The sequence below is a fragment of the Phymastichus coffea genome, unplaced genomic scaffold (assembly GCF_024137745.1).
Source record: "Phymastichus coffea isolate CEN01 unplaced genomic scaffold, Cenicafe_Pcof_1.1 PCOF00002, whole genome shotgun sequence".
Lineage (NCBI taxonomy): Eukaryota > Metazoa > Arthropoda > Insecta > Hymenoptera > Eulophidae > Phymastichus > Phymastichus coffea.
Genome location: NW_026706813.1, coordinates 10,205,685 through 10,217,981, shown reverse-complemented (window position 1 = coordinate 10,217,981; position 12,297 = coordinate 10,205,685). Strand labels below are relative to the sequence as shown.

Genomic DNA, 12,297 nt, shown 5'->3' with positions numbered 1-12,297 from the left:
TGACAATACTGAAAAATTCGGAGACGTTACTTCCGAGTCAGTCGTCGCAGTTGCCGCAGATCGGGGACCTCGCGCAAGAGATAATAAAATCCATGCGCCTACGAGAGTAAGATTTCGAATACCCGAGACCGATAAACGGTGGACCGTATTTATGGTCGATAATGGATCGGCTGTAAATCTTATAAAATTTAATGCTTTACATTGGACTACGAGGTTCGACCCAAAAGAGTCGACTACGCTGAGCGGGATAACTGCACACACTGTTCCGACTCTTGGCACTGTATTGCTAACAATAAATGGCAAGCCTGCTAAATTCCATATAGTGTGGAATAATTTCCCCATTGAAGAAGATGGCATGCTAGGAAGGGACTATTTAATAGACACAAGTGCAGTTATATCGTATTATAATGGAACCCTAATGGTAAACAGTGATTTAATGAATCCGATACCATTTCTACCTACTAATGTGCCTATGGAGCACTTACAAGACAATCTTATCAAAGCTATGCGCATAGTACCGAAAGACAATGAAATATCAGAACTTGAAACTGATTCGGACCTGGATTATGCTATAGAGCAACTTGCAAACGAAGGGATTAGTGACTCTAAGCCCGGACGAGTGAGGAACGAGGTCAATCACGGTACGGTCAGATACACAATAGGACCAAGATCTCGTCAAATTATTCAAATTAACTTGATCGAAACCGAGTTGACAGAAGGCTACCTGCCCAGGATTGACGTGAAGGACAAAAAGGTATTTCTTGGAGAGGGAGTAGTCGCAAATGCAAATAATACCTGTAAAATCATGGCAATTAATACACACGATGACGAGGAAGTTACCATTGAAGTGGACCCGAGAGAAATTTTGCCATTCGAGCAGTTTAAATCGCAGTTTTCCAGCTCTGACGGCGAAGGTGTTTCGGAATCTAAAGTAGCCAGGCAGGTCAATGACCAATATAAGAAGAGGGGAGAGAACCTCTTATAATTGATTAGGACCGGACATCTTAGTCCAAGCGAGCTCCAAAGCGTTCAGCGACTACTAAAAAGGTACCCACACGTATTCTTACTACCCGGAGAACCATTGCCCTGCACGGACTTAATAGAACACGAAATTCATCTTGAAAATAGAATTCCCGTAAATACCAAACAGTATAGGCACCCTCCTGTTCATAGACAATTTATTTCTCAAACGTTAAGAAAACGATTGGAAGACGGAATAATAGAGGAATCGAATTCACCATATAACTCGCCACTTTGGATAGTACCTAAAAGCCCGGCAAGTGATGGAACCCCGAGGTGGAGAATGGTCATCGATTTCCGAGAACTGAATAAAAAAACTGTCGGTGACGCTTACCCTTTACCGAATATAGGGGATATATTAGATCAACTAGGGGGATCCCTTTATTTTTCAACATTTGACCTTGCGAATGGATTTCAACAAATACCCTTAAGAAAAGAAGACAGGCCCAAGACAGCATTTTCGTCGTTTGATGGGCACTTCCAATATAAAAGGATGCCGGAAGGATTAACGAACGCGCCGGCAACATTCCAGAGAATGATGAATGTATTGCTGCGCGGGCTGCTAAATGTAGAGATGCTAGTGTACCTAGACGACGTAATAGTTTATGCTAAGAACCTTCATGAACACGAAGTGAAGGTCGGTAAACTTTTTGAGAGACTATCGGATACGGGACTAGTCCTACAACCCGACAAGGTGAATTTCCTTTGTAGGGAAGTAAAATTCCTTGGGCATATTGTAAGTGCTCGAGGAGTCGAGCCAGACCCTAAACTAGTCGAAGCTGTAATGAAGTTCCCAAGGCCAAAAGGAGTGAGAAGTGTTAGGTCTTTTCTAGGACTGTCCGGATACTATAGGCGATTTATTCAGGATTATTCGAAAATAGCCAAACCCCTCAGTGATCTTACTAAAAAAGGGACAAGAATATGATTGGGGACCTGCACAGGAAGAAGCCTTTGAAAGGCTTAAAAAACTCCTATGTGTAGCTCCGATCCTAACATTTCCGGACTTCAATAAACCATTTACGCTAACTACAGATGCCTCAGATTATGCGATTGGAGCGGTACTTTCACAAGAAGAAGATGGAGTCGATAGGCCTGTAGCTTATTTGTCGAGACTGCTAAGTAAACCCGAAAGGAATTATACGACCACTGAGAAAGAGTATATCTCAGTTTTATACGCAATGAATCAGTTCCGGCCATATCTCTTATGCAACAAATTCACGCTAGTCTGTGACCATGAACCTTTGAACTATATGCATACGCGCAAGGACCCTGGACAACGCCTTATGAGATGGATGTTCAAGTTCACGGATTACCAATACACCTTTAAGTATAAGGCGGGAAAATTGAATTGTAATGCCGATGCACTGTCAAGGAACCCGGTAAATTTACAAGAATACTTGGATGAAAAGGAACAAAAAGAGAAAGAACTAAATGAAAACATACCGAAAATTCAAGTAATGATGCTGAGAAATAAAGTGAGTAAAAGGAAAGTCACTAAAGAACAGACCGAAGAAGATCCAGAACAACCGGTAGCGATACGAAGAAGAGCGCACACCATATCCAACGAGCCTAGACCAAAAGGCAGGCCAGTAGGGGCCAAAAAGAATAAAGGAAGACCGCAGCTGGATCATAGCACCGTAGCAGAAAGAACCAGAAGTAAAAGGCCTGTGCCTACGACCTCGAAAGATACTAAGAATGCTCGCCCAAATGCTATCGATACTGAAATACATGAGAAAACCTGGGCGCCAGCCGATAAAGAAAAGATGCGATCGAAAAGAGTCCAAGAGCTAAAGAATTACGAAGCGGAACTTCCCACAGACGAGTCAAGTACAGAACCCACCGAGGAGATCCAACAGAGAAAACAACTGACCAACCAAAACTATAAGTCTGTGGCAAATACTTCCGAAATAGAAATAGTTGTAAACGAAAATGCGAATGAGGACGAGAAACGAAAGTCGGCTCGTCCTAAATTACACTGGCGCGTGCAAGAAATTTTAAATCGATTGGACCGAGAGAGTCAAAACTCGATTATGTCGGACTCTGAGGCGGATATGAGCAAACGACGGCGCAGTTCCTCGAGACGTTCTGTGATATCCTCTACTGGTGTAGAGGATGGGAACGCGAAAGAAGCTCATGACAGTACAGACAACCGGCCTCCCATAGAGGACCGACGATATAGCGGACTAAGAAGAGGCAAAGATACGGAAATAGAAGCGAGTGAGGATCAAGAACCCCAAACGAAGGGTCCGAAGATAAATAAGGCTAGTGGTACGACGACTGAGGAAGTTCTATCCGAAACAACCGAAGAGTCAATTGAATCACTGGACCCCAAACTAGCGGGAGTTCTGAGGAACCTGAGGACGAAATCTCCGAGGAAAACGCGAACAGCGCAGGTCGAGGGGACCACGACGATTTAGAGATGGGACCAAGGACCAGTCTGACACCAGACGAAGTCTGGACATCGGCAGAGAAATTCGAAGCCAGTCTACGTCGACATAGGAGCTGGGACAACGTATCGTACTTTTGGGACGATTTGGGTCTAGCCCAAGATAACAAAACCATAGAAATGCCTTCTCATTTCTCAGACGGTGATGAACCGCTTCCAGAAATACAGGAAACACTATGGGAACTCGACCCATATGACGACGAAATCGAGACTAATGAAGAAATGGCTGGACGAATTAAAAAATTGGTGGAAAAATCTCAAAGGGTCGTTGCCTCTCAAATTGAACAGAGTAGTGATAGCGATGCAAATGACGCGTCACGTGAAAACCAGAGCCAACACACAGAGTATTCAAGCGAAATCAACAGAGAGAACCGTGACGACGTGACGGAAGTGCCGCGTCATAGAGAAATTTCAGTGACTCCGAGCATAAAGGTAGGAGCACCAACTGCCAAAAGTACGCCCATGAGTCAGGGGCGACGCCCTGTAGTGAAATTCAAGGGACTAAACGCTATCACTGAGGAATCGGCTACGAAAGATGAAACGACGGTAGAATTACATTTTTCACAAGCACCCATAGAGGATGAATTGTTTCTCATGGTACCCCCACCCTTGGGACCATTAAATCAATATAAAAGACCCGAAAATTATCGAAATCCGACTTCTAGTAGCGAGGGTACTAGCGGTGACCAAACGTTGGGACCCGCGAATTATATTCAAAATAATGTCAGCACGAGCCAACAGTGTTTGACTTATAAGAGGGATAACATTGTTCATTTTATTTCACGGAATTGCGACAATAAAACCTCCGTCTCCAAGCTATTAGAGGAAATTGGAGCGATAAACTTACGGAATATGAAGAATCAAAAGCCAAAAATTGGACAGATTCTAACGACCGAGTACAAAAATAAATACATCTTCTCAATCGTCGTTAAGGACAAGTACCACGACTCCACTAGTATAGAAGCCATTAAAATAGGGTTAATAAACTTAAAAAAATTGCTCCTGCAGAAAAAACTGAACAGTTTTCGTATAGCTTGGAGAGGAGATTATTCTGATGACTTAGGGCCCGGATTATTAACCGAAATATTAATAAGAATATTCGAAAACAGTCCTGTAAAGGTTACAATTTGCTATGGTAAATCCATTATACCCCCTAAGAACGAAAGAAAAGAGATTATCCGAACTCTACATGATAGTCTTATTGGAGGGCATAAGGGAGTCAATCAAACTTATCAAAAGATAAGGGCCCGGTATCATTGGGCTGGACTAAGCAATGATGTGCTGGATTACGTCAGAAGGTGCCCGAGATGCCTCGAGAAAAAAATTGACCGGCATAAAACAAAAGAGCCAATGTTAATTACAGATACACCGATAGAGACGTTTGATAAAGTATCAATTGATACTGTAGGAAAGCTCCGGACCACCCCTGGTGGAAACTCTCACCTGCTAACGATGCAATGTAATTTGACTAAATACTTAATTGTAGTACCGATAAAGGACCTTAAAGCAACCACTATTGCTGACGCGCTAGCCAGACACCTAATATGCCAATTCGGTGCCCCTAGAGCAATATTGTCAGATCGAGGTACCAGTTTCCTGTCGGAAATTGTAGAATCACTTCTACACCTATTCAAAATCCATCATTTAACCACTTCCGGTTATAGGCCTCAGACCAATGGGTCACTCGAAAGGAGCCATGCACCCTTGATAGACTTTATACGTATTATTCAGAGCGCTTTGACGATTGGGACCGTTTGACACCGTTCGCGGTTTTCACATATAATACTAGTATTCATAAAGCGACCGGTTATACCCCGTTCGAATTAGTATATGGACGAATTGCTGGGTTCCCGATGAAAATACCGCGAGAAGAAAAATTACGAACGTATAACCAATATTTGAAAGATCTTATTTTACGTCTTACCGAATTAAAGATAGCGTCCGGCGAAAATCAAATACGTGAGAAAATCATATCAAAAGAGCGGTATGACAAACATTCTAACGCGTTCAAGGGGAAGGTAGGAGACTATGCATGGGTCCTAAACGAACCGCGAATAGGAAATGCCGATAGTTACTACAAACGACCTTTGAAAATCATCGAAATTTTAAATCGAAAAAATATTTTATTAGAATTTCCGAATGGAATGAAAGTACGCAAGCACGTGGATAAGCTAAAATTGAAACATTGACTATATGCTATTTAAACTCTACCTTTTAAGGCCATAAATCTACACTTACTATCTCGTACCTTTCAGAAAAAAAAGTTCTTCCTTTCCAACATGCAAAACTTTCTCCTTCTTTTCCTATGCTCTTTACTCGCATTATCTGTTACGAACCCCCAAGCTTACACGATAGAAAATTTGAGCCAAAACCCAGGATTATATTATGAAAGATTGGAACCTATAAGAATAAAAAGAGCGGATTGGAAAGTATACCTTACGGTTGATACGAAGTACTTCTTGGCAAGGACCACCATAATACATGACTTTCATATATTACTTGGGAATTGCACCAAACACCTAGATGGAATTACGTGTAACAACCTGTTAAATAAAGATATTTTGGATATAAAGAGCTCACGCTTCAACAGCTACAAACGGAAATTACTGAATCAATCGGAAACATGGGAAACATCCAGCCACCCAGGGTTCGGGGGCCCGGAAGCATCAGGAACAAAAGACTAATACCATTTGGAGAGATAGGAAGTTTAAGCCACAGTTTGTTTCGATTGGTAACTGTGGACGAAACGAATAAAATAGACGCGAACATCGATCAATTATACCAAGACCAGAAATCGTTAATCAACCTCTTTAACAAAAGGACACACATTATTACCACGGGAATAAACAAATTATTCAAAATGATAGACATACATGGTGACAAAATCTTCCAGCTTGGAACCCAGATGCAGCAAAAATTTGAAAAATTAGAAAATAAAAACGCACGCCTAGAATATATGATCTCTGTACAATCTTTTGGAAGAATGTTGGAATCTAGATTAGATTATTTCATTAAAGGTTCAGAAAGATTTCTAGAAATTCTCCGCGCATTAAAAGAAGGAAAAGTGCACCCAGATTTAATAAACACTGATGTGCTGCACCAAATAGTTAATGATATCAAACATACTGTAACGGACCTTGATTTTCCCATTCCAACGGAGCATCTCAGAGTGGAAGAAATAGTTAGAATTTCGAAAATCGATGCATCGCATCGCGAAGGAAGGACATATATAGTAGTGCACTTGCCCCTTGTGGACAGAGATTACTATAATTTATATAGATTGCATTCTATATTAGTACCACAATTATCGATCTCTAAAAAAGAGTCAGCATACATAAAATATAATTACCCTTACTTAGCCTTGAGCTCAGATCAAAAATAGTATATGCAAATGGACATTCAATCTTTATTAGATTGCACTCGAACTCACTACACCTTTGTATGCTCAGTAAAAGGACCCCTTCTAGATGTTAATCTGCATAAGAACTGTGAATTAGGAATGCTAATACAACCATCCGCCCATGAATTGTACCATTGTGATATAGTACTGAAAAGTCAGGAAACGACGCAATGGAATTATATTTCGATGGACGGATCGTGGATTTTCTCTGCTCATCAACTGGACACTATACGAATCGCTTGTCCGGACCGAATGGACCAGATGATCCACATACAAGGGCTAGGGATACTCAAAATCGCCCCAGGCTGTACTGGATACTCGAGTGACGCGACTCTGTTAACAGAAGCAAAAAGGAATGACACGAACATTTATCTATATAAACCAGATTTGAACCTCAACTTAACGACTCTATACCCTACCGTACATCACTTATTCGATTCAGATATAAAATTAGAAAAATGGGTCCCGCAATCTGGAATGTGGACTAGCCAGGAAAAAGCCTTAAATGATATTATGGAAAAAGCAGAAATATAAGTCAACACAATAAAATTACTACCTATCAATCCGGACTGATCTACGGAGGACTAAGTATCAATATTATTATGATAATGTTACTAATTGCACTTGCGTATAGATGGTGCACTAACTGCACATGGACCTCGCATAGCACCAAAACTCACAAATCACCCGACGCTCGTAAACCTAACCGAGACTCTATAGCAAGAACCACATCGATTTTCCAAAGTCTAAAAATGACTAGGACCAGGAAGAATTCTAAACGGACGGATGAACCAAGACAATCTATTGTTCATACGTTAAGCGACAATTCATTGGACCAAAACGAAACAAAATCAAAAGCATCATCTACACCGAAACCTAACCCCCAAAAGCGACACGACAATACCCTTGCACTGCAAACCCAAATCGCAGAATTAACTTAATGACTATTAACATATTTATATGACCAACTCACGATCTGTTTCAGAAAAAAAAAAGGAGAAGAAAACACGACATGAGTGAAGTAATCAATAATACGGTACAGGACCCTAAAAGTATAAAAATTCTTTACCCTGACCACCTGCCATTAAATGGACTTCTATGCAGATTGGAACAGATCGGACCAGTTCAGGAGTTTCATGTACTAAAAAAAAGGTCCAATAACTGCATAAAAGTTGTGTTATGTAAATTCGATCAGGTCGAACATGCTAAAATAGCTAGGAGGACTAAATCATGGACCCCTGACCTAATAACTAAACATTCGCCGCGCATAAAAAGGACCAGAGTTTTTAGAAAATCTTCACCAAGACCAATTGATAACACACGCTTATTCTGCATTTCGTAGAATTCGGACCCTTGCTGCATCATAAAGTATTGAAAGATTCAAGGGGATCATTGGCTCTGGGATATGTCCAATACTACGATGCGACTGACGCAGACAGAGCAGTAAAAAGGTGTGACCCGATATATGGCGCAGAATTCGCGCAAGTACAGACACGACGTTGGAATCAGGACTACGAAACCAAACACCACTGGTTATGCGACGAACAAATAGAGCTTACGATTTACGCAGACCATGACAAGACTTGCACGTGGCAGCATCAGAAAAGGATAAGGGAGAAAAAGGATAACGAACGTTATCCAAAATCAGAAGTTAGAAGTCCATCGTCAAACCTTATAGTTATAAGCACGAACAATACCACAATTGATCCTGAACCCAAGCACGTGAAACCCAATGACCAATCTGATATTCCACCTGAAGATGAAATAAACACAAACATTGACCAGGAACGAGAATATTTAGAAACTTACGTATAAAAAAAAAAAAAAAAAAATTTCCTTTCAAAATAAGTATAATCATCATTGTCACTTTTGTTAATCTAGATACTACCTGTGAACTAAGATAGAATATAACTCGAATCAGCCGTATAAATTATAAGCCACAAATTTATTGACCCCTTTAAATTGTACTATTACTATGTTATTTAGTGGACCCACAACTCTTGATCTGTGACCTATCTTCTTATTCTTGCCCATGCCTAGTCTTAAATTTATGTACTTTTCTCTTGACCACGCAACTAACCGGACCATATTTTATCTTAGGATGGAAGAAATTACCGGGATTCGCCTCCGAGCTGTTACACCGGTGGACGACTCCCCCACCGCACTTCGAGTCAAGTTTGATGACCCACAACAAGAAGCTGCGGTCATCAAACTGTTCAGTACCGTGGGGACCATACGATCCGCTGTAACGGTAGCAGGCCCATTCTCCTCACCCTATGGAGATATCGTTATCGAATTCCTTCACGAACATGATTACGTTGCTGCGGTACTACGATTTTTCCTGTGTACCATAGGGGAATGGTCATCTCATACCCCAGATGAGCACTCTTCGGAGGACGAAGATGAAGCAACGAACCCGATTGGGTTCGCGCCACGATGGACCGCACCAACCCCTGTGAGAGAGGATGATGCCGATCGACGCCTGCATTTTCTCATACCGCATCGAGACGAACGAAATGAACCATGGCCGGAACAATGAATCCGCAATGATTTTACGCGGTTTGGACCGGTTGATTACATCAAAACATGGCAAGGCTCTTGCGGGCCTATGGGAGTCATTAAATACATCTTCGGCTGGAGTATCACTGCGGCTTTGAGTAACCTAAATATACGATACAAGGTGAAACATACGGCACCTCGTCGTCTCACGGCCAAACTCAGGAACAGGTCCATGTATGTCCATCATAGTGCCTGCGGACATTACGTTACTAAAACAGAAGTGGAAGCACATAGGACCATCTGCCGATATCAAAATAGAAATGTGCTCAGAACGCATTGGTTCTGTGGAAGGCCGGTGTACCTTTCCGATTGGGACCGACACTTACAAGAATGCAATTTGGGGACCTACGATTACAACGGGTCCTCCTTTGACAATATTAACAAACTGGCTTGTTCCTGCGAACTCCCTCAACCAATCCAAAGGACCAAAACTCGTTACTCCAAGATCCAGCTTCCTGCCTACTAGATTTAGAGGGACTAAATCTAACGGCTGGACACGATAACCGTCAAGTTGCGTTGCGCAAGTAACAATTGGACTGAACCACCGAACCCTTGCCTTACTCCATTAATCATTTTGTTTATATATAAATAAAAGGGACCATTTACATTATCTTATAATCATTCATCATTATTGTGTTATATATATTATTATTTTATTTTTGTACTACCCTAATTGGACCCAAAGCGTGACCGAGGACGGCAACGATTCTAAGGGGGGAGGGATGTTACGTGACGTCTTATTATGTTACAAAAATATACTATCGAATAAAACTTGCTCTCGGGATTTTTCGTTCGGACATAGCATAGCTAGCAGTATTCGTGTGCGCGACTCGGTGGGAATGAGCGATAGAGGCTGATTCACGCTGAGCCGGCATGCTGGGACAGCACGCTGCAGTCAGCGTGCTTAGCTAGGTAAGACGACCCGCCACGAGAAGCGTAAACATCCGAAGCGTATACGCGAGAGAGAGACGGTATGCTCGGGACAAAGGCTATAAAATAAACCAGCGAAAGCAGAGCGCAAGAATTTCAGTTAGTCAGGAGTCAGCACTCGACTAAGAAGCCTGTATTTTTCCTACTGAAGTTAAATCCATAATAAGAGTGTGAAAATATAATTGTTCGAGTTACAATTAAGTATCAGAAGTGTCGAGTACAATTGTTTTAACAATTTTGTGTAAACGAAAATCATAGGAATTATCATTTTCTCGTGTTTTGCCACACTATTAGATAAAAAAAAATATTGGACCACGTAAACCATAGGAATTATCATTTTCTCGTGTGTTGACACACTATTGGATAAAAAGATATATTGGACCAGTTAATTAAACGAATCCGAAAGCAGTGATTACGGATATAACGAACCAAAGAATATTTCGGACCTAGACAACAGAGTGAGTACTTTTGGGCTCTATTCTCGATAAGGTGAAATCTCTTCCTTATTGTATTTTATTATCTCTCTCTCTTCGCTCTAATACTACTTAGCATATTCAAGCTTCCCCTTTTGGTGAATCCGCGTGATTGCATACCGGGACCAAGTGTGTAAGCGCCACTGACCGCGCAATTTAGAATATTTATTTAATAAATCGCGAACCAGATAGTAGGCCAATATTATTACTAGACGTGTTATCTCACGTATCAAAAAAAATATATAAATCTATCCAACCTACCCGTGTAAGTTCATTTAAGTAAACCGGTGAAGCCCCCTCCCTTTTTCCTTCCCGATTACTCCCGCCTACCCCTCGCGGGGACGAACTTCGGATATTATCAGCAAAGACGCGATCCATTCGCTGAGACGGTCGGGGTACCGTACTGAAGGTGTAGTCCGCCCGAGTAAGGACCACTCGGAGCTAAAAACGGTCTAACACGTGCCCGTTTTGAAGAGACATCAAAACTGTCACGTAACAATCGTACTTGGAAAATGTATGAGTATCCAAAATTACCTCGTACATCAAAGCATGTTTGGAGTCTTAAGACTTCCAATCAATTGAAAAAGCCTCGCTTTGTTATTTTAGCTTTTCAAACTAAACGTAAAAGTTCAGCAAATGTTAATTCTAGTAATTTTGATCATTGTAATATTAGTAATGTGAAGCTATTCCTCAATTCACAATGCTATCCGTATGGAAATCTCAATTTAAATATCAATCAAAATCAGTTTGCTGTTCTCTACTATATGTATACTAATTTTCAAAACGCTTACTATGGTAAAGTAAACGAGCCGTTACTCAATAAAAAGGATTTGATTAATAAAGTGCCGTTAATAGTTATAGACTGCTCCAAACAAAATGAAACATTAAAAAGCGCTCCAGTCGATGTTCGCCTAGAATTTGAAACTCGGACCGATTTTCCTGAAGATACTGCAGCCTACTGCTTAATATTACATGATCGTATTGTACAATATAATCCAATTAGTGGTGATGTTAAAAAATTAGTTTAAAATTAACAAGACATTATATGATCAATGTACACAATGCTTTTCAATAAAAAAAATAAAATTATATATATATATATATGTATATACATATACACTATATATTGTTAGAATTTAATACAAACTACCTATAATCATAGAGAGAGAGAGAGAGAGAGAACAGCATCCACACTAAACGGCGTACGCACCTAGCAAGCTAGAGACGCTACCCCCTCTCCGAGGGCCCAAACTTAGCCAGCATAAGCTTACTATGCTCCCTACTATAGAAGGAGAGAGACCATCATACAGTTTACTAATTACCCTACCAACTTCTACAGCATCCTACCTTACCAACATATGTAGATGAATATTGGTGGGTGAGTGGGTGAGAGTAGGTAGGTGGGTGGAATAGGTGAATGGGGGTGGGGGCACTGGTAGATCCTAAGTAAATTAAAACATTATTAATTT

General features: G+C 41.0%; 1 protein-coding gene across 1 annotated transcript; it reads left to right on the top strand.

The window, feature by feature from the left end:
- The first annotated feature begins 2,480 nt into the window (after positions 1–2,480).
- Positions 2,481–3,437, top strand: LOC131663672 (uncharacterized). Its single transcript, XM_058934206.1, has one exon. The coding sequence runs from the start codon at positions 2,481–2,483 to the stop codon at positions 3,435–3,437; it is 957 nt and encodes a 318-aa protein (XP_058790189.1).
- The last annotated feature ends 8,860 nt before the right edge of the window (positions 3,438–12,297 follow it).